Source organism: Saccostrea cucullata, unplaced genomic scaffold (genome assembly GCF_032062105.1).
Source record: "Saccostrea cucullata isolate Sc308-1 unplaced genomic scaffold, CSIRO_AGI_Scuc_v1 ctg9064, whole genome shotgun sequence".
Classification (NCBI taxonomy): domain Eukaryota; kingdom Metazoa; phylum Mollusca; class Bivalvia; order Ostreida; family Ostreidae; genus Saccostrea; species Saccostrea cuccullata.
In genome coordinates this window covers 1-18,821 of record NW_026925607.1, presented here as the reverse complement: position 1 = coordinate 18,821, position 18,821 = coordinate 1, and the positions used below count along the sequence as shown (strand labels likewise).

The window sequence follows — 18,821 nt, the reverse complement described above, 5'->3', positions numbered from 1 at the left end:
AGCACACCGGGATACATCGTATCGACAGCAAGTGTTTTCTTTTTGGCCAAAAGATTTTCAAAAAATTCTGTAAAACTGTAAAATGTTTATAAAAATAAGAAATGAAACAAACTCTTAATTTTCAGTTAAAGGATTTAGGTGACGCAACATTAATTGAAATACGGTTTATTTTGTACTTAGTTACCTCTACATCAATTCAAAGGAATATACTGTATATGGTTAAAGCTTGAAATGTTTTACGACCCTGGTGAGAGGTTTATTTTCTTGAAAATTACCACTGCAATATTAATTTTGTAGATTTTTTACATGTGTTTGAACTTCGATCTGTTGAAATAAGAAATTAGTTTCAAAGACCTTTCAAAAAAGAACGAAGTGTCTTTAACCTTATAATGCATTCGATATTATTACAGATTATTTGTTGAAAAAAGGACAAAATTATGAAAATATTTCTTTAAATGTGTTTTTAATTTTAACCAACGAAAAAAAAATACTGTTATTATAATCAAGGTAGCAAGTCGTTGGCATTCTTTGAAATACGAAATGCCAACATTATTCCTGTTTGGTCGATAAGAAGGACAATAAATCAAGTGATTGACGGAGATTTTTGACAGTGATGTAGCTTAATCATGATAAGAGAAGAACAAGATGTAGCAGGTAGCCAAATCAAGATGTTCACTCCAGTCCAGTCAGAGGGGTTATTGACCAATTCACCGACAGCACAGATTAAACATCTTTGATTATTAGAAATTGAAATAACTTGGAGCGGGGTGATTTTTTCACGTAAGAGTGTCTTGGTCAGAGGATGGGTAATGAGTCTCGATTCTGTAGACTATTTTCACGCTTCTATTGTAGATGGAAAAGCCTTTTGAAAAAAACCAATGGTTTAAATTCAAATGTTTCCCTTTCTTGAATTTCTCTCGTTTCATTTCCTATTCGTTTTTAATTTCCGGTGTAAGTCGGAACAGTTCGTGATGAGATAATGGTAAATCAGAGCAGGAAGTGACAGATATTACTAACGAATTTAATTTACAATCCACTGCTTTTGTACAAAAGGAGAATTCTGCTTACAAATAAGAAATTCACAGCAATGGGGTCCTCAATGACTGATCAACTTCCGGGAAATCTAATCTTTCTGGAGGGAAGAGAAGTGTTCATTCCAGCTTCAAAAACGCTTTTTCTTTTTTAATATCAGGACTAAATATACATACATTCGCAAGGTTTTTACATATAAACACAAAATCTGAATAAAAGAATAATTTTAAAAAATAGCACCAAGTTAAATTGAATGATGGATCGATGAAAACACAAGGTCACCGGAGGTGGTTATAGATGGAGTAGATACTAGTCAGTATTTGGCAACCGGCGGATAACAGGAATGGGACGTCACCTAAAATAGGAGAGAAAAAATAATGTTGATTCATGGGAACAACTTTCTTAAATGAACAATAAACAAATACCCATTATTTCGGTAAATGGTTTGAAATAAGCATGGTCATTTATGTCGATATGCTTTTCTTCTTACAAATATAGTAAAACATCGTATTATCATTATGAAGTGGCGAGTCGATATATTTGAAGTTAAAATTAGACTAATAGTACTTCATTTCAAAGAATTTTAACTATTAATAATAAATCCTCAATTCTACATTTTATTGCATCGATGTACTAGTAACTAATTACTTCTGAATCGAAACAATTACTTTATTCCCTTTTGAATTCCAATGATAACGTTACCTAGGGAGACTTGTGCTGGGCAGTTGTTGGTCTTTCTTATTGAGGTAGATTTGGTCTGAGTTCCGACTGTTTTATTGCTTTATGACTTTCTTATTCACTTAAATAAAGAAACAAAATATCTCCATTAAAAAGCATATCAACAAGTCTGGAATACTGTTTTTATTGAAAAAAAAATAAATCTCCTCCAATTAACAGAAGACATGTCAAGGTCTAAGTTACATGTATAGAACACGTGTCAAACAGGATTTTACCGAGAAAGTCAAATGTCGAGGTGTTATGTCTGAGGAAGCAATATAGAAAATGACCTACCCTTGTACCTGACCTCTCTCCGGATTGGACATTTGCTATTCTGAAAAACAATGAAAGCTTTTAGCATAATGTTCATGTAAAGAATCATTGTCAACCAGAATTCAGAGAATTCTGTATCCCCCAAATGACTTTCAATATGATTTTAAGATTCTTATTCAATACTTTAAAGTTACTCATGTCTTAAAGACATACGCAGAACATGTTATTTTGGATCTTATCAATTGGGAGGCATATAACCTCCAAAAAAACCCAGATGATAATGGTATACTGTTACATGCAGAAGGGAAGTCGATAAAAGAAAAGTAACCTTCATAAGATTTCTCATAATTTATAATTGTTAAAATTGTCATAAATGTCTTTCTCTAGTAAGATATTCAAATAAGAAACAAACACGATGCCAGACTCTGTGTTATTTTTTTTTAATTTCGAGCAGAAGGTGTGTATATTGCTTAGGAGCAGAGCAAACACGAACCTCCAAAACATAAGAGGTGGGATCAGGCGCCATGGAGGAGCCGACCGTTCACACCCGCCGTGTGCTCCTTGTCATGATCGGGAAATAACGGGAAAATCCGTCGTCAATACAGTGTATAAATAATGGACTAACAATTAGTATGAAAAACGTCAGCCAGCATTTGACTCAATGATAAATTGTATTTGCTGACAAGGTCATGGTATCGACCATAGAACTTACGAAATGGTGACTTAAAACGAGACTGCTGAAATTCTTGTTTCATCAATTTGTCAATAATTTACCTCGTTTTAGAAATTGTTCATACGTAGAGCATGCTCTAGCGTATCGAATCAACTGAGATATGTAAACTCCGTATGTAGGTGATGAAGATGCATGTATATTGCTGCATAGGTAAGGGAAGTTGACGACAGAAAAGTTAAAGTCATCACGTTTATCGTAGAGCTTGGTTGGTAGATTACCATATTGTCTTTTCAAGTAAAGTATCCAAGTATGAAATAGATGTGTCAGACTCTGTGGTATCTTTTATCTCAAGCTCACCAGGATATATTGTATTGACACAGGAATGTAAATTACCATTGTTAATTGACAATACGTCGTCGATATATCTAAATGTCGAGTTGAAAGCCACAGTAAGTGTTTTCGTCTTTTCACGAATAAGATTTTGCACAAATTCTGCTTCATATAAATACAAAAATAAGTCTGCTAATAATGGAGTGCAATTGGTACCCATGAGAATTCCAATAGATTGTTGGAAGACCTGGTATTCAAAAACCACATAGATATTGTCAATTAGAAACGCAAGCATCCTTTTGATGTCAACTTCAGAGTACTTGTATGTGCAATCAGAATGTGTTATAACAAAATAATTTTGCGAATGACTAATGACGAGGTAAGTAGATTTACGAGTTCCATTTTTATTGAAAAAGGAGCTGTCAATGATATCAAAAAGCATGGACTTTAATCTATCGTGGGGAATGGTTGTATATAAAGTTGAAAAGTCGTAAATTTTAAGCTGTTGATTTTGGTAAAATTTTTTGATTTCAAAATATAAATATTTTCATAGATATTTTCAATCAGAAACTCGAGCATCTTTTTTACTTTAATTTCATATGAGTTCCTTTCTTTTTCTTTTTTTTTCTTTTTTTTTTTTTTTTTTTTTTTTGAAAAAAGGAGTTGCTTAAAATGTAAAAATATCTGGTTTATAAAGTATCGAAAGTCGTACGTTTTGATGCTACTGATTTTGTAAACTCGTGTAAATTTTTATTCGGTTTCAATAAAGAACATATGCCTGAACAATCTCGGGAGAAAATAGTTTATACGTGATATTAACCAACTCACGCAAACATATTTTTGTTATATCAGTTTTAAAAATTATTAAATTTGTTTGCATTAATTTGTAGACAAAAAGTATAAAAAAAAAAATAATAGGACGAATGTACTTGAAATATACACCAATAAAGTCTAAATGTAATTTCTCTTGGCGATAAAATTCTCTAACACAAAATCGTCAAGTCGGGCTTGGTTTTTAAAAAGTTTAAAGGCTCATTTCCTGACATGATTGGAAAATTATAATATCTTTTAGTTTTGATTTTCTGTGAAAAACAATTGTTCAGATAATAGCAAAAACTGGGTTATCCTCCGATTATTAATATGCTTAGGTTAAATTATGCAAATCAAGTGCATTGTTTTCTTTTCCCCAGTACAAAACAGTGTGATTACGGGAGGTTTATTACTAGTCTTGACAATTGTTTATCGGAGTCGATAACTTATCGTGCGTTTTTTTAAATACCAATTTATATTGATGTTTCTTAGTAAAAGCGGCAGTGTTCCCTTACATCAAAGTTATCTGTCATCTTCTGAAAGATGAAATAAACAGTTTAAGTTTAAATTAAAGGGAGACAACTATCTGCCAGGGCAATATAGCGACGGTACTTCTGGTGGAAGATGAAACACCAATTGTCTCGGGACAGGGTAATTACAGTCCCCAACAGATGAAGGTCTTCGATCCAAGCAAACCATAGCGTGACCACTCAGTTTAATTAATAACTGCAAATAAAAAATGGCTAAAAGTTGCACTATCTGTGTTTTCAAGAACAATCAATGTTAAGGCTAGCTGCCGAGAATCTTGTTTTTCACACATGGTGTAATTTGCTTCATACGAAATGGGTATCCGTATTTCAATTAAGTGCCAACAAGATATACATACATTGGACTGCATTTTAAAATGAATGATTTATTAACAAATGTAAAATTAATATTTGAATTAAACAAGATTTTGGTGTTCAAGACTCACAAATTCCCTAACATTTTAAAGTTTATCACCTTTGTAGTTTAATCCCGTGAAAAAATGCTCCCAAGTTAAGTATTATATGAGCAATTTATATATACTCTTTTATCAAGAGAGTTTCCATACATTTGAATAGATAAAAAAAATATTTTTTTCTGATGACAAGTATTTCCACTATAGTTGTATGATACCGTACGTGAAAAAGTGTATTTTTTTATTGTATTAATAAATTATGTATTAATCATTTTCGCTTTGGTTCTCTCTGCCCCACTATCGCTTTAATAATTTGATTTATTGTCGCCGTATTGCGGGCCTTTGTACCAACGGATTCCGTGATTGACTCTGTATCATTATGTATCACCCATTTCTGACGCTACTTGTCTCGTGCTTGTTTCCTTTTAGGATATTTTTTTTCTGTTGACAATGATATTGTACCTTTACTAAGGCTAATGACTTCTGTATCACCTAAATCCATTACTCGTAATATTATCATTCCTGTTAAATAGCTCCAATATTCTAAAATTAATTGTGATAACAAAGAGTGTTTAACTGTTCTAGGTTAGCCTAATTATTCACAAAAAGCAAAGAGAATTCAAAATAACAAGATTTGAATTTGACATTCATTTTGTTAAGCTATACATATACCGTAAATCTGGAAATTTTTGTTGCAGATTAATTTTCAGCAAATTTGCGAGTTCATTACATTCGCAAAAATATTTTTCTTTAAAATTAAATCACATTGATAAAACATGTAAGCACAGCAGTTATCATTCGGAAAATTTTGAAACGTAAAAATTTATCAACAGCTTTTTGAACCAGATTCGCAAAATAAAATCGACTTAAAAATTTCCAGATTTACGGTACCTTTCTTGTTATATAGCTACACCAGGGAATATATCCTGCAGTATTAGATTTAAAGTTAAAATCACAAGAATTGTACTACCAGCATTCCTTTAAAAAAAAATTTCGCTTATTATAAATCTAATAGCAGGTTAATATACAATGACATTTTATCAAAGTATATTCACTTCAACACAGTGCTGTAAGTCTCCCTGAGGTGAGATTTCAAATATTTTCTTTACCAAAACTGACAGTATAACCTCTATAATTCTCCACTGGAATTCTCATTTGACCTTTAGATTATGATAGAACTGATGTGTAAAAAAATTCTTAAAATGCCTTGACACAAAGAAAATAAAAATGTAGATTATTGAAAGAATTTATTTTTTTTTTCTACAGACGTACTCTACAAGAAATTTCAATTAGTGCATATTTATTAAAATTTTTCATCTGCAGTGGATGTGCACAAATATTATCAATAAACGTTAAAACAATCAAGATATCAGAGGAATTAAAATAGAATGTAATTCATTTTTTATGTCTTGATATGTTGATCTTAGATATTTTAAAATAATGATAAAGGCCTTTATGTTAATAAAAGGGTTTAATATAGGATTTTATTTAGTCTCTGATACCAAGGTCCCAGATTGAGTGAATGGGTAGTAAGTAAGACGATAGAATTTGTCTAGAAAAATAATTTATTTGGACACCAATTTTAAAATTTCTTACCTTAAATGGCATATAGACCTTTCAAAAGATGCCTAGAATAACTTAAGACCAAAAAAACTGTTTATATACAAACACATCTACTAGCATTAAAAAACTGAAAGAAATCTTACTCTGGGAGAAGTATTTCATTTCTTATTGTTGTGAGGTGTGTATTGTTTCATCATGTCTATTATTAGTAACATTAAGGTTCTTGAACATTCCAGAGTGGTCAACATGTTCGGTCATTGTTTCTAGAACATTCCTGAACTTTGTGTATGTCCAGAACTTTCCAGTAATATCATGTACTTACAACTTCTAGAATATTCTAGATTTATAATACTGTATAAATACCCTGTCAATTCGATGCATAGAGATATTGTCGTATAAGCATCATTGAGGTATTACTGGGATATAATTTCACTGGGACATTGTGTGCAGCAACGGACACTCTGATGTATGTATTTTTAGATTTTTGCTAAGTTTGTACTTAATGATTTGTATATTACTGTAAATAAATTATTGTTAAGTTTAAACTGTGTGATTGATCTTTGCTGGCATTTAGGGTTATTCTGACCCATAACAGAATTGGGGGCTCGTCCGGGATTTGAACCCGGGATTTGAATTGGGGGCTCGTCCGGGATAAAGAATTTCTTGCACTTTTGCAGTTTACTGTCAAAATTTTGTTTATTGAACCGTTAAATTTGACTATAAGCCAGCAAAAATCAACATGGTATTTTCGGTCACAGACTTTCTTAGTTCACCAAGTGTTCAGGTTTTTGATACGTTAAAAAAGGATGACTTGATCGCGTTAGGTTTGCATCTTGGGTTAGAGGTTAAATCTTCACAGAGAAAGCAAGACATTAGAATAAAGATTGCAAACAAACTAGTTGAAGAAAACATCTTTGGAAAATATGATCTTCCAGATTATACACTTAAATCAGAATCTTATAATATGTCAGAATTTCAGTATCAAGTAGAGTTGGAAAAAATGAGATTTGAAGAACGAGAGCGTGAACGGAAATTTGAATTAGACAAATTAGAAAGAGAAAGAGAAGAGCGAGAAAGAGAAAGACAAGAGCGAGAAAGAGAGCGTGAAATGAACTTTGAATTAGAGAAATTAAAATTACAGAACCAACCAGGACCGTCAGTTGTCAAAATTGAATTTGACGCAGCAAAAAATATCAGATTAGTTCCAAAATTTCAAGAAAAATCTGTAGACAAGTATTTTCCCCAATTCGAAAAAGTCGCAGAGAATCTTAAATGGCCACGAAATGTTTGGTCAACGATGTTACAAAGTGTACTGGTTGGCAAAGCAGCTGAGGTATACTCTGCACTAGGGGTAGCTGAAAGTTTAGACTATGAGAAGGTCAAAGCAGCAATATTAAAAGCATATGAATTAGTACCTGAAGCATATAGACAAAAATTCAGAAAGTATAGGAAGTTTGATAACCAAACATTTGTTGAATTTTCACGAGAGAAAGAAGATTTATTCGATCACTGGTTTAGATCTAAGAAACTTGATAAAACTTTTGCTAATTTGCGCCAACTCATCCTGGTAGAAGAGTTTAAGGAATGTGTTTCTCAAGATTTGAAAACACATTTAGAAGATAAGAATGTGAAAACTCTTGAAGAGGCAGCAGTCATATCTGATACTTATGCTCTGTCTCATAAAAAGAATTTTGTATCAAGATCTCAGACTAGCAGTAATTCTACCAATTCAGACACATATAAAAAGAGTGGTTCAGGGTCTCAGTCTTTCACAAGTTCCCAGTCTCCATCCCAAGGTGGTTCTAAGTTTAGTCCAGGACGTTTTGAAGGATCTTCTGGAATAGGGTCGCTTCCTACTTGTAGTTATTGTAAGAAAAAAGGTCATCTGATCAGTGAATGCTTTAAACTTAAGAGAAAAAATGACTTTGATAAAACTCAACCACATGCTTGTGCGGCAGTTAGAGGTGATAGAGAAGCCTTAGTTTCGATTTGTTCTGACACTCCTGATGTCCAGGGTTCACAGTCCAGTTCTATTGATTCTATGGAGGATTATAAGCCCTTTATGTCTCAGGGATTTGTTTCACTCGGTGACTCTAGCGAAATAAAACCTGTCCAGATTTTGAGAGATACTGGTGCTGCACAGACGTTATTGTTAGAGGGCGTGCTTCCTTTGTCTGAGCAGACTTCTACTGGTGGGTCAGTTTTATTACAGGGTGTGGAGCTAGGCGTCATTGATGTTCCCCTGCATAGAATTAGTTTGAAGTCAGATTTAGTTACTGGACCTGTTATCGTAGGTGTTCGACCTACTCTTCCCGTTCCAGGCATTTCTTTGTTGCTAGGCAACGATTTAGCTGGTGGAAAAGTTGTACCAGATCCTATAGTTTGTGAGAAAATCACTTCCAATGTCATGTGCGATGATGAAGATGATGACATTTATCCAGCCTGTGCTGTTACTAGAGCGATGGCCAGAAGACGAGAGATGGAGGCAGACCATAATCAAGCCTTTGACGAGACAGATTCCTCTGTTGATATTGATTTGAATGACACTTTCTTATCTGACCTTGATGGCACTCAAACAAGCATGGAACCACACAATATCAAGAAGCAAGAGAAGAAAGAACTTTTACCAAAATTTGGTGGTGAGGATGATGAGTTGCATCCACTAGTTAGCCAAGGCAAGGACATCCTCAGCCGAGAACGTTTACTCTCTGAACAACATAAAGACCCAGATATCATTCAACTTAGTAAGAGGGCACTTCCACCAGAAGAGGCTACTAAAGTTGGAGAATGCTTCTATATGAAAGATGGCATCCTTATGCGAAAATGGCGACCACCTGACGCTTCCCCAGATGAAGTGTGGCGTGTTGTTCACCAGATAGTGGTCCCAGCTGCTTATCGTCGAGATGTCATGAGTTTAGCTCACGATACACCTATGGCTGGTCATTTAGGTATCAATAAGACTTATAATAGGATTTTGAGTCATTTTTATTGGCCTAAGCTAAGAAAGGATGTTTCGAAGTTTTGCAAGTCATGCCATGTCTGTCAGATGGTAGGTAAACCAAATCAGAAGATACCATCTGCTCCTCTCCAACCCATTCCAGCTTTTGAAGAACCGTTTAGTCGAGTGTTGGTGGATTGTGTAGGACCTTTGCCTAGGACTAGATCTGGAAACCAGTATTTACTTACCATTATGTGTACCTCCACTCGGTTTCCTGAAGCCATACCTCTTAGGAATATAAAGGCAAAGAGCATAGTTAAGGCCCTAACCAAGTTTTTCAGTTTTGTAGGAGCACCTAAGGCAATTCAGTCGGATCAAGGTTCAAATTTTATGTCGGGGTTGTTCCAGCAAGTCATGCATGAGTTGGATATTAGGCAGTATCGATCAACTGCTTATCATCCTGAGTCCCAGGGAGCGCTAGAACGTTTTCATCAAACCCTAAAAACAATGCTAAAGACCTATTGTTACCAGTATGAAAAAGACTGGGATGAAGGGGTTCATCTTGTACTATTTGCTGCACGAGAAGCAGTCCAGGAGTCTCTTGGGTTCAGTCCTTTTGAATTGGTGTTCGGTCATACAGTTAGAGGTCCTTTGAAATTGTTGAAGGAAAAGTGGCTGACTGAGACTTGTGATCTTAATCTTTTAGATTATGTGTCTGATTTCAAAGAAAAACTTTACAATGCTTGTAAATTAGCACAAGAAAATTTGAAAAGTTCTCAGATGAAAATGAAAATGTGGTATGACAAAGATGCCAGAAATAGGGTATTTAAGCCAGGTGATAAGGTTCTTGTATTTTTACCTATTCCTGGTCATCCTTTACAGGCCAGATTTTATGGCCCTTATGAAATTGAAAGCAAGATCAGTGATGTAAACTATGTAGTTAAGACACCAGGTCGACGTAAAGAGAAACGGGTTTGTCACATTAACATGTTAAAAGAGTATTTTGAAAGGTGTGACCGAAATTCTGTAAAACCAGTTTCCACTTTAGCCAACGCTAAGACTGTTCAAAATTGTATTGAGAGTGATACGAGTGTAGAGATGAATGAGAAAGATTGTAATCAGAGTGTCCGCTTGAAAAACTCAGAAATTTTGGCGGATTTTGATGCCAAACTTGGACATTTGAACATTCACCAAAAAGAACAAGTTAAAAACTTGATGAATGAGTATCATCAAATCTTCTCGGATGTTCCAAAGAAAACTAATGCAGCTTGTCATGATGTTATAGTTGGCGACGCTCTGCCTATCAAACAACATCCGTACCGTCTCAATCCAATAAAATTGCAGTACCTAAGAAGGGAAGTGCAGTATATGTTGGACAATGACATTGTTGAACCTAGTAAAAGTAATTGGAGCTCACCGTGTATTCTTGTACCAAAACAGGACGGTTCCTACCGATTATGTACAGACTTTAGAAAGGTGAATTCTGTTACCAAAACTGATTCATATCCAATACCTAGAATTGATGACTGTATTGACAGCATTGGAAACGCCAAATTTGTCAGTAAATTTGACCTGTTGAAAGGCTACTGGCAAGTGCCGTTAACAGAAAGAGCAAAAGAAATATCTGCTTTTGCTACACCAGATGGACTTTATCAGTATAAAGTAATGCCTTTTGGCATGAAAAATGCACCGGCTACATTCCAAAGGATGATTCACTCCCTCCTTCAAGACCTCGAGGGATGCGAGGCCTACATTGATGATGTCGTCATATACAGCGACACATGGGACGAACATCTCCGAATCATGCGTGCTTTATTTGACATTTTAGCTAAAGCAAACTTAACTGTGAACCTTGAGAAGAGCGAATTTTGTCATGCTTATGTAGAGCATTTAGGTCATAAAGTAGGTCAAGGTTATGTTACACCCATAATGGCTAAAGTGGAAGCTATTGCAAAGTTCCCGATTCCTACAAACAAGAAAGAATTAATGAGGTTTTTGGGCATGGCTGGGTTTTACAGAAAATTTTGTCCAAATTTTTCCTCAGTAGTTAGTCCACTTACAAATCTTTTACAAAAGAGGGTTAACTTTGAATGGACAAAGGACTGTGAAAAATCCTTTCATAAAATCAAATCTGTCCTTATGAGCAACCCAGTTTTGTCAACTCCAGATTTTTCTAAGCAATTCAAGCTTACTGTTGATGCTAGTGATGTTGGAATCGGGGCAGCTTTGTTTCAAGAACATAGTGATAAGGTAGATAGAGTTGTTTCTTATTTTTCAAAGAAACTTACAAAGTGTCAACAAAAGTATTCCACCATTGAAAAGGAATGCCTTGCTTTGTTGTTAGCCTTACAGCATTTTGATGTTTATCTGAATGTTACATTGCATCCGATTCTTGTATATACTGATCACAACCCCCTGACATTTTTGCATAAATTGTCAAACAAGAATCAAAGACTGACTAGATGGAGTTTGTTGTTACAAGAATACAACATAACAATAAAGCATATCAAAGGCAAAGACAATGTTATTGCAGATGCCTTGTCTAGAGTATCGTGAACATACATGATTTTGTATTAATGTACATATATTTCATTTTGACAATATAAGTTTTCATTGACATTCAAACTTTTTAAGGGGGGAGGTGTTGTGAGGTGTGTATTGTTTCATCATGTCTATTATTAGTAACATTAAGGTTCTTGAACATTTCAGAGTGGTCAACATGTTCGGTCATTGTTTCTAGAACATTCCTGAACTTTGTGTATGTCCAGAACTTTCCAGTAATATCATGTACTTACAACTTCTAGAATATTCTAGATTTATAATACTGTATAAATACCCTGTCAATTCGATGCATAGAGATATTGTCGTATAAGCATCATTGAGGTATTACTGGGATATAATTTCACTGGGACATTGTGTGTAGCAACGGACACTCTGATGTATGTATTTTTAGATTTTTGCTAAGTTTGTACTTAATGATTTGTATATTACTGTAAATAAATTATTGTTAAGTTTAAACTGTGTGATTGATCTTTGCTGGCATTTAGGGTTATTCTGACCCATAACATTATATATATCACAACTTAAACTTCTCAAAAAACCAAAAAATCCTTCTGTGGTCAATAGTTATATGTTCAGAACTGAAAAGGAATTAGATAGATAATGCATTCAGCACGTACTGGTCTCAGCTAACAAAGCAGGGGACACCACTGTCTTTGTAAGGTTCATTATTAAATGTATTTTAGAGAGATTGGGATTAAATTCCGAAGACATTTCTCCAACTAATGCACAAAGTTCCTTTATAAGGAAAACAAATCCTCAAATCAGGCGTCAATTTATTATATGTTCCCAGCAATTGGAATTAATTTAAATTACCAATTTAAATTTCATAACTTCCAAAAACACACAAAAAACTTTCTATAAAGAATTTCTTAGTAAGTTTCAGTTAATAATCTTCCAAGCTTCTTTCTTCACTGATTATATATCTGAGAAGAGATGTAAATTAACTGCAGATGCTTAAAATTCAAAGGAATTTTTAGAAAATTTGAAATCACATCAGTAACGCCAATACGTAAAATTTTCAATAAAAAAAAAGAAATGTAAAAAAAAATAAAAATAACAATTCCCCCACAATAAATTAAAGCCAAGGATTTTCGACATCATAGAAGCTGATTTTTAATGAAATGGATCTCGTATATTTCTTAACTTGTCATTGGTCATTTGCAAAATAATTTTTTCTCAAAACATCGTTATTGTACACAAAAAATCTAAACTTGTATTATCAATGAACATTAGTTTCTTTCATGCATATGTTGACTCGCTGTTAGTCCATTATTTATACACTGAATTGACGACGGATTTTTCCGTTATTTGACTATGATGACAAGGAGCACACGACGGGTGCTAACTCCTCCATGGCACCTGATCCCACCTCTGATGTTTTGGAGGTCAGTGTTTGCTCTGCTCCAATTTTGTATTGTTTTACGCACTTTTGATCTGGAATACTGTTCGTTAGCTCATATTTTTCGCTATAACCCAGTGGAGTAAAAAAAAAAAGATACCACATAGTCCGAAACATATGTGAATATGTTACCTGAAAGAGGCGTTAATGGTTATCTAAAAACAAAACTCTAGGATAAACATGATGACTTTAATTTTTCTGTCTTCGTACAATATACCTTTATAGACTACATACAGGTGTTATATTGGTAAGACACATAAGAAAATGTTCTTCGTTTACAGAATTTTTTTTAAAATCAGGCTTCCTATGGACAGCCAATTTGATGAATCAAGGATATCAACAGTCTCGTTCAAGTAATCATTTTGCGAGTTCTACTGTCGACTTAATTAATGACCATGTCAGCAAATACAACGTATCATTAAATTGAAAGCCGGCTGACAGTTTTCACACATATTATATTGTCAGACCGTTATCTAGACACTAAATCGTTTCTGGATTTCTTCGTTTGTCTGATCATGATAAGGAGTACAAGGCGAATGTGATCGGTCGGGAGGAATGCTTTCTTTTCTATGGTATCTGATCCTACCTCTAATGATTTAGTTATCCGTGTTTACCCTACTTTCGATTTGTATTTTATCAATGAACTTTTGAGCTTAAATATTATTTTGTTATTTCTATATTTCATTCTCCTTTTAAAATAACACAAATATGCATGTTTCAGTAAGTTTGATAAGATACAGATACTAGTATCTCCATCGATAATACACGACGGTTAACATGAGTATGGATGATTTCAAGACGTCTTTAACATATCTTTAAGCTGCACAGTTCATTCTTTTGATTTTATGCACATTGGTTTTATATACTATTGAGTATCACTACTGAGTAGAATGAAAAGACATGTAAATATTGGAAACCTTTTGATGCCAAAGAACACCCTTTGAATTTCAAAATCGTAGTTTATTTCACCCAGTCCCACTTTTAAAAAAGCCAGCTTTGAATTTTTTCGATGGATATCTTTTGTGAACAAATGATTTACTGACATAAAAAGAGAAGAAAAAGTACATGATACATGTTTATAATTCTAGGGATAGAAATCAAGCAATAATTTATGCAGAGTTATTTTCGCCCCCGCGTTATTTTGGCCCTTTCACATTTGCAAACAATTTTGCCCTGTTTTAAAAAATCGCCCATTCATATTTTTGTTTAAGAAATTATACTATATTTTTTTAATTCGCACCGTTTAAGATTCGCCCAAATGAGGGTAGGGCGAAAATGGCGAAATTAAAACAGGGGCGAAAATTTCTCTGTTTACAGTATCAACTCAATAACAGAGTCAGTGCGTTGAACTATTATATACTGCATTAGCAGAAGGCCATAAAACAATAAAACTAATAAACAGGGGCAATTAAAAGTATGAACATATTAATACTGTGAAAGTAAATGGAATTTTCAAATTCTATTTTAGTCCACGTGACCCTTGATAAAAAGTATATGTCAATAACGCCTACTATTATTAGTGGTTCCTAGTCAGCTTGTTCTGTCAATTGTTATCACGTTGATCTATTGTCCTTGAACTAACAGATAGGACCCCGTCCAATAGATGTAAAAGTGAGATAATTTTTTATCAAACCCATCCCAAAGTTTGCAAACTCGACGGATTTAGAAATACGATCTCAGTCGGTGACAGCTTTTTATCGTAATTTTATTCCCAATAAGCGGTAAACGATCAAAATGGGTAATTATTTCTTCGCACAAAATCCAATGCATTCATTTTTCGTTCAGCAATACTCTAAATAATTAAAATTCATTGATGAGACCTTACATAACCAAACATGCACCAGTGAACTTTAAGTGTGAAAATTTTCCTAAAAGACTAAAATAAAATCCACATGAAAAACTATAAATTTTCCGATTTGGCTAATGAACAAAACCTCCATGTAAAAAATGGTGTTATTGTATGGTCTTACAAATGAGCACAAATCCTGTAAGGTACTGAATATAGTCGGTGAATTTATGACTAAAATATTTCTCAAAAAATAGTTACTGATTTCTTGTTTTTTTATCTTTTCAAATACGTCATACACTCAAAACCTTATTTACAAATACCTTAGAATTTAGTAGAAAATTCAAAATTTATATGAATTTACTTTTTTTTTCTAAAAACTAAATGTTATCTTTCTAAAAAAAAATAGTACAAATTGTACTATAATTTTTTGCAAGTTTGGATTTTGGTGTCATGAGTCAAGTATTTTCTTTTTTTCGCCTTAAAATGGCAACAAGAATTTTTAACTACTTTTCTCAGTGATGTTTCTTACTGTTTTACACTTTCCAACCAAGTTCCATTAATTTTGTCGTTGCATGTTTGACAAGTATTTTAACAAAATGCTACCTTGATGGTGTTTGAATCATCTCGCTGGAAATACGTCACTGTTTCTTAATAACTTGGTAGTTGTTTACACACAAGTCGTACCGTGTTAATGTTTCTCCTGACGGTTCGTCTGTTTACACACAAGTCTTACCGTATTAATGTTAGTCTTACCTTATTAATGTTAGTCTTATCGTATAAATGTTAGTCTTATCGTATTAATGTTAGTCTTACCGTATTAATGTTAGTCTTACCGTATTAATGTTAGTCTTACCTTATTTATGTTAGTCTTATCGTATAAATGTTAGTCTTATCGTATTAATGTTAGTCTTATCGTATTAATGTTAGTCTTATCGTATTAATGTTGGTCTTACCGTATAGATGTTGGTCTTACCGTATTAATGTTGGTCTTACCGTATTAATGTTAGTCTTAACGTAATTAATATTGGTCTTACCGTATTAATGTTGGTCTTACCGTATTAATGTTAGTCTTACCGTATTTATGTTAGTCTTACCGTATTAATGTTAATGTTACCGTATTAATGTTGATCTTACTTTATTAATGTTGGTCTTACCGTATTTATGTTAGTCTTCCCGTATTAATGTTGGTCTTACCGTATTTAATGTTAGTCTTACTGTATTTATATTGGTCTTACCGTATAAATGTTGGTCTTACCGTATTAATGTTGGTCTTACCGTATTAATGTTGGTCTTACCGTATTAATGTTAGTCTTACCGTATTAATGTTAGTCTTACCGTATTAATGTTAGTCTTACCTTATTTATGTTAGTCTTATCGTATTTATGTTAGTCTTACCGTATTAATGTTAATGTTACCGTATTAATGTTGATCTTACTTTATTAATGTTGGTCTTACCGTATTTATGTTAGTCTTCCCGTATTAATGTTGGTCTTACCGTATTTAATGTTAGTCTTACCGTATTTATATTGGTCTTACCGTATAAATGTTGGTCTTACCGTATTAATGTTAGTCTTACCGTATTAAAGTTGGTCTTACCGTATTAATGTTGGTTCTGACGGTTCGTCTGTGTAAAGGCTGGACGGGGCGAACATTGTCGAACATAAACGCCTGGGGGTTCTCTGGTGTGTCCCTCCTTAGTGTCCTTAAAGCGTTTAACTGTGAGCAGAGAAGGATAAACTAGATAAATAACTTCAATTTTTAAAAACCTGATAGGAATTGAAGACAAATATCTTTGTTTTTTATAAATCTGTTTAAATAATAGAACGTTTAATATCGAATGCATGCGTTCCAAAACTTAAATTTCGGAAGAATAAAATTTCATTCAGAAGGACACACAACAAAAACTATGCTTTAGATCTTTCTGAAAACGTTTAATATAAACCTGGTGTTCCCCAATGAAGATTGGTCTGTTCAAAAGGATCCATGTGACCGTTTCATAGCAGCCGGGTTGCGTTACGGATCCCTCATAAGTCATATATTGTAGGTTTTCTGGAAGGATGCGTTGAATTGAGAGTTCTTCTATTAAAGTTGTATTACCTGCAAAAATTTTGAAATTTACAAATAATTCTTATGATAAGATGTCCCGAAGAACTGAAAACTTCTTTGTGCAAAATAATGCATGTCTCTGAATTGAACTTTGATGAAAGCACAAGTCATTTTGCTATATACTGGCATTTTCAGTACTTACTTTTGAATTGAACTTTGCTGAGAACCCTAACAATTTTGTTGTGATCAGTACCTACTTCTGAATTGAATTTCTCACAGAGCACTAGTAACTTAGGTTTTAGTACCTACCTCTGCATTCAATTTTGCTAAGCACTAGACAATAAGTTATTTCTTTTTTTTATTTCAGTACATACCTCTGAATTGAATTTTGCTGAGAGCACTTGTTATTTTGTTAATTTCAGTGTGCGTTGTATCTCGGTTTGCCTATAAGAAAGGAATATTGAATAACAGTGTTGCCATTTAATAAAGGATTTTTCTTGATAGAATGTGAAAAATATTTTCAATGATTTTATAGTAAGAGGCGTTTATGGTAACCTTACTACAAATCTTATAGTAAGTCTGATTCTTCAACTTTTCTATCGTCAACATCTCTTATTTATAGAGCGGTGCTCCCTTGTTACCTGGGTATGGCTTCAGTATCAGTTGATTCGATACATAAGAGCAAGCTCTACTTGTGAAATTAAAAAAACAAAACAAAACCGGCTTCGGACAAACATAAAAGGTAATAAAAGAAGGATATAAACATACTTGTTTAAGTCGTTATTCTGCAAGTTCTATAGTCGTTATAATTATTTTGACCGAAAAACAATCATTAAATTAAACGCTGAGTGATGTTTTTCATGCTCATGTTTAGGTTATTATTTTCACATTTTCCAGATTATGACAAGGAGCACATGGCGATTGTGAGCGGTCGGCAGGGGATGCTTACTTCCATATGGCATCTGATCCTACCTAAAAACTGTTAGTATAATGTAGTAAGCAACCAAGAATCATATCTAATTTATCAAAAAGTACACCACAGAGAAACTGGTGCATGATATTTACTGACATTACTTTTAAGAATTTTCTTTTAGCAATAATATATTTTTTGTTTATATGAGTATAAGCAGTTGTAACTATTAGAAAAATTCCTAAATCACCATCTTAAGGTATGTACATGTTTGTGGGTTATGTTAGTATTTTCTGCAGCAACTGTTTTTACATTTAATATAGAGAGATCCAAAATAGTCTTTTGCTTGCTGTCCAATCCGATTCGTTTTTATTTGCGAATAAAATTTTGTATTAAAAAGAAGATTTTATTGTTCATATTATGTCTTCATAAATAATTGTATAGAATACGCATAAATACGTAAAATGATTATTCTGAAAGTGGCAGTATGACATTCAGAATATTGCTATCATAAATATGTTTTTCTTCTTTAAGAAATTTCTTCTTAATTTTAAAATTTTGATTTCGTTCAATTAAAAGTTATTATCAGTAAAGTAAAAGAAAAGTTCAATTAACAAAAGACATGAACCTTGTTAATTTCAACCATCTCAGTTCTTTAAATTAGATGTTGCGGGTAGTATATTCTACACAAAATGAGTTATACCCCTATATGAATACATTACCTTAACAAACAGACTGATAATCGTCAAACCCCTTGGTGCACGTTCTGCTGCAGTGATGTTATGGAAGAGATCGGAATTATACGCCATAAGATGAATCTGCAATGATAATAATGATAA

At 33.4% G+C, this 18,821-nt stretch overlaps 1 protein-coding gene across 1 annotated transcript; it reads right to left on the bottom strand.

Annotated features, from left to right (window-relative positions):
* Nucleotides 1-1,007: 1,007 nt before the first annotated feature.
* LOC134269339 (carbonic anhydrase-related protein 10-like) lies at nt 1,008-18,797 on the bottom strand (the record flags this gene model as incomplete). Its single annotated transcript, XM_062751540.1, has 7 exons — nt 1,008-1,387; nt 1,735-1,831; nt 2,044-2,083; nt 16,623-16,742; nt 16,969-17,123; nt 17,447-17,516; nt 18,705-18,797. Coding segments are annotated over 6 exons (504 nt in total), but the record flags the coding sequence as incomplete, so codon positions are not given.
* Nucleotides 18,798-18,821: the final 24 nt, after the last annotated feature.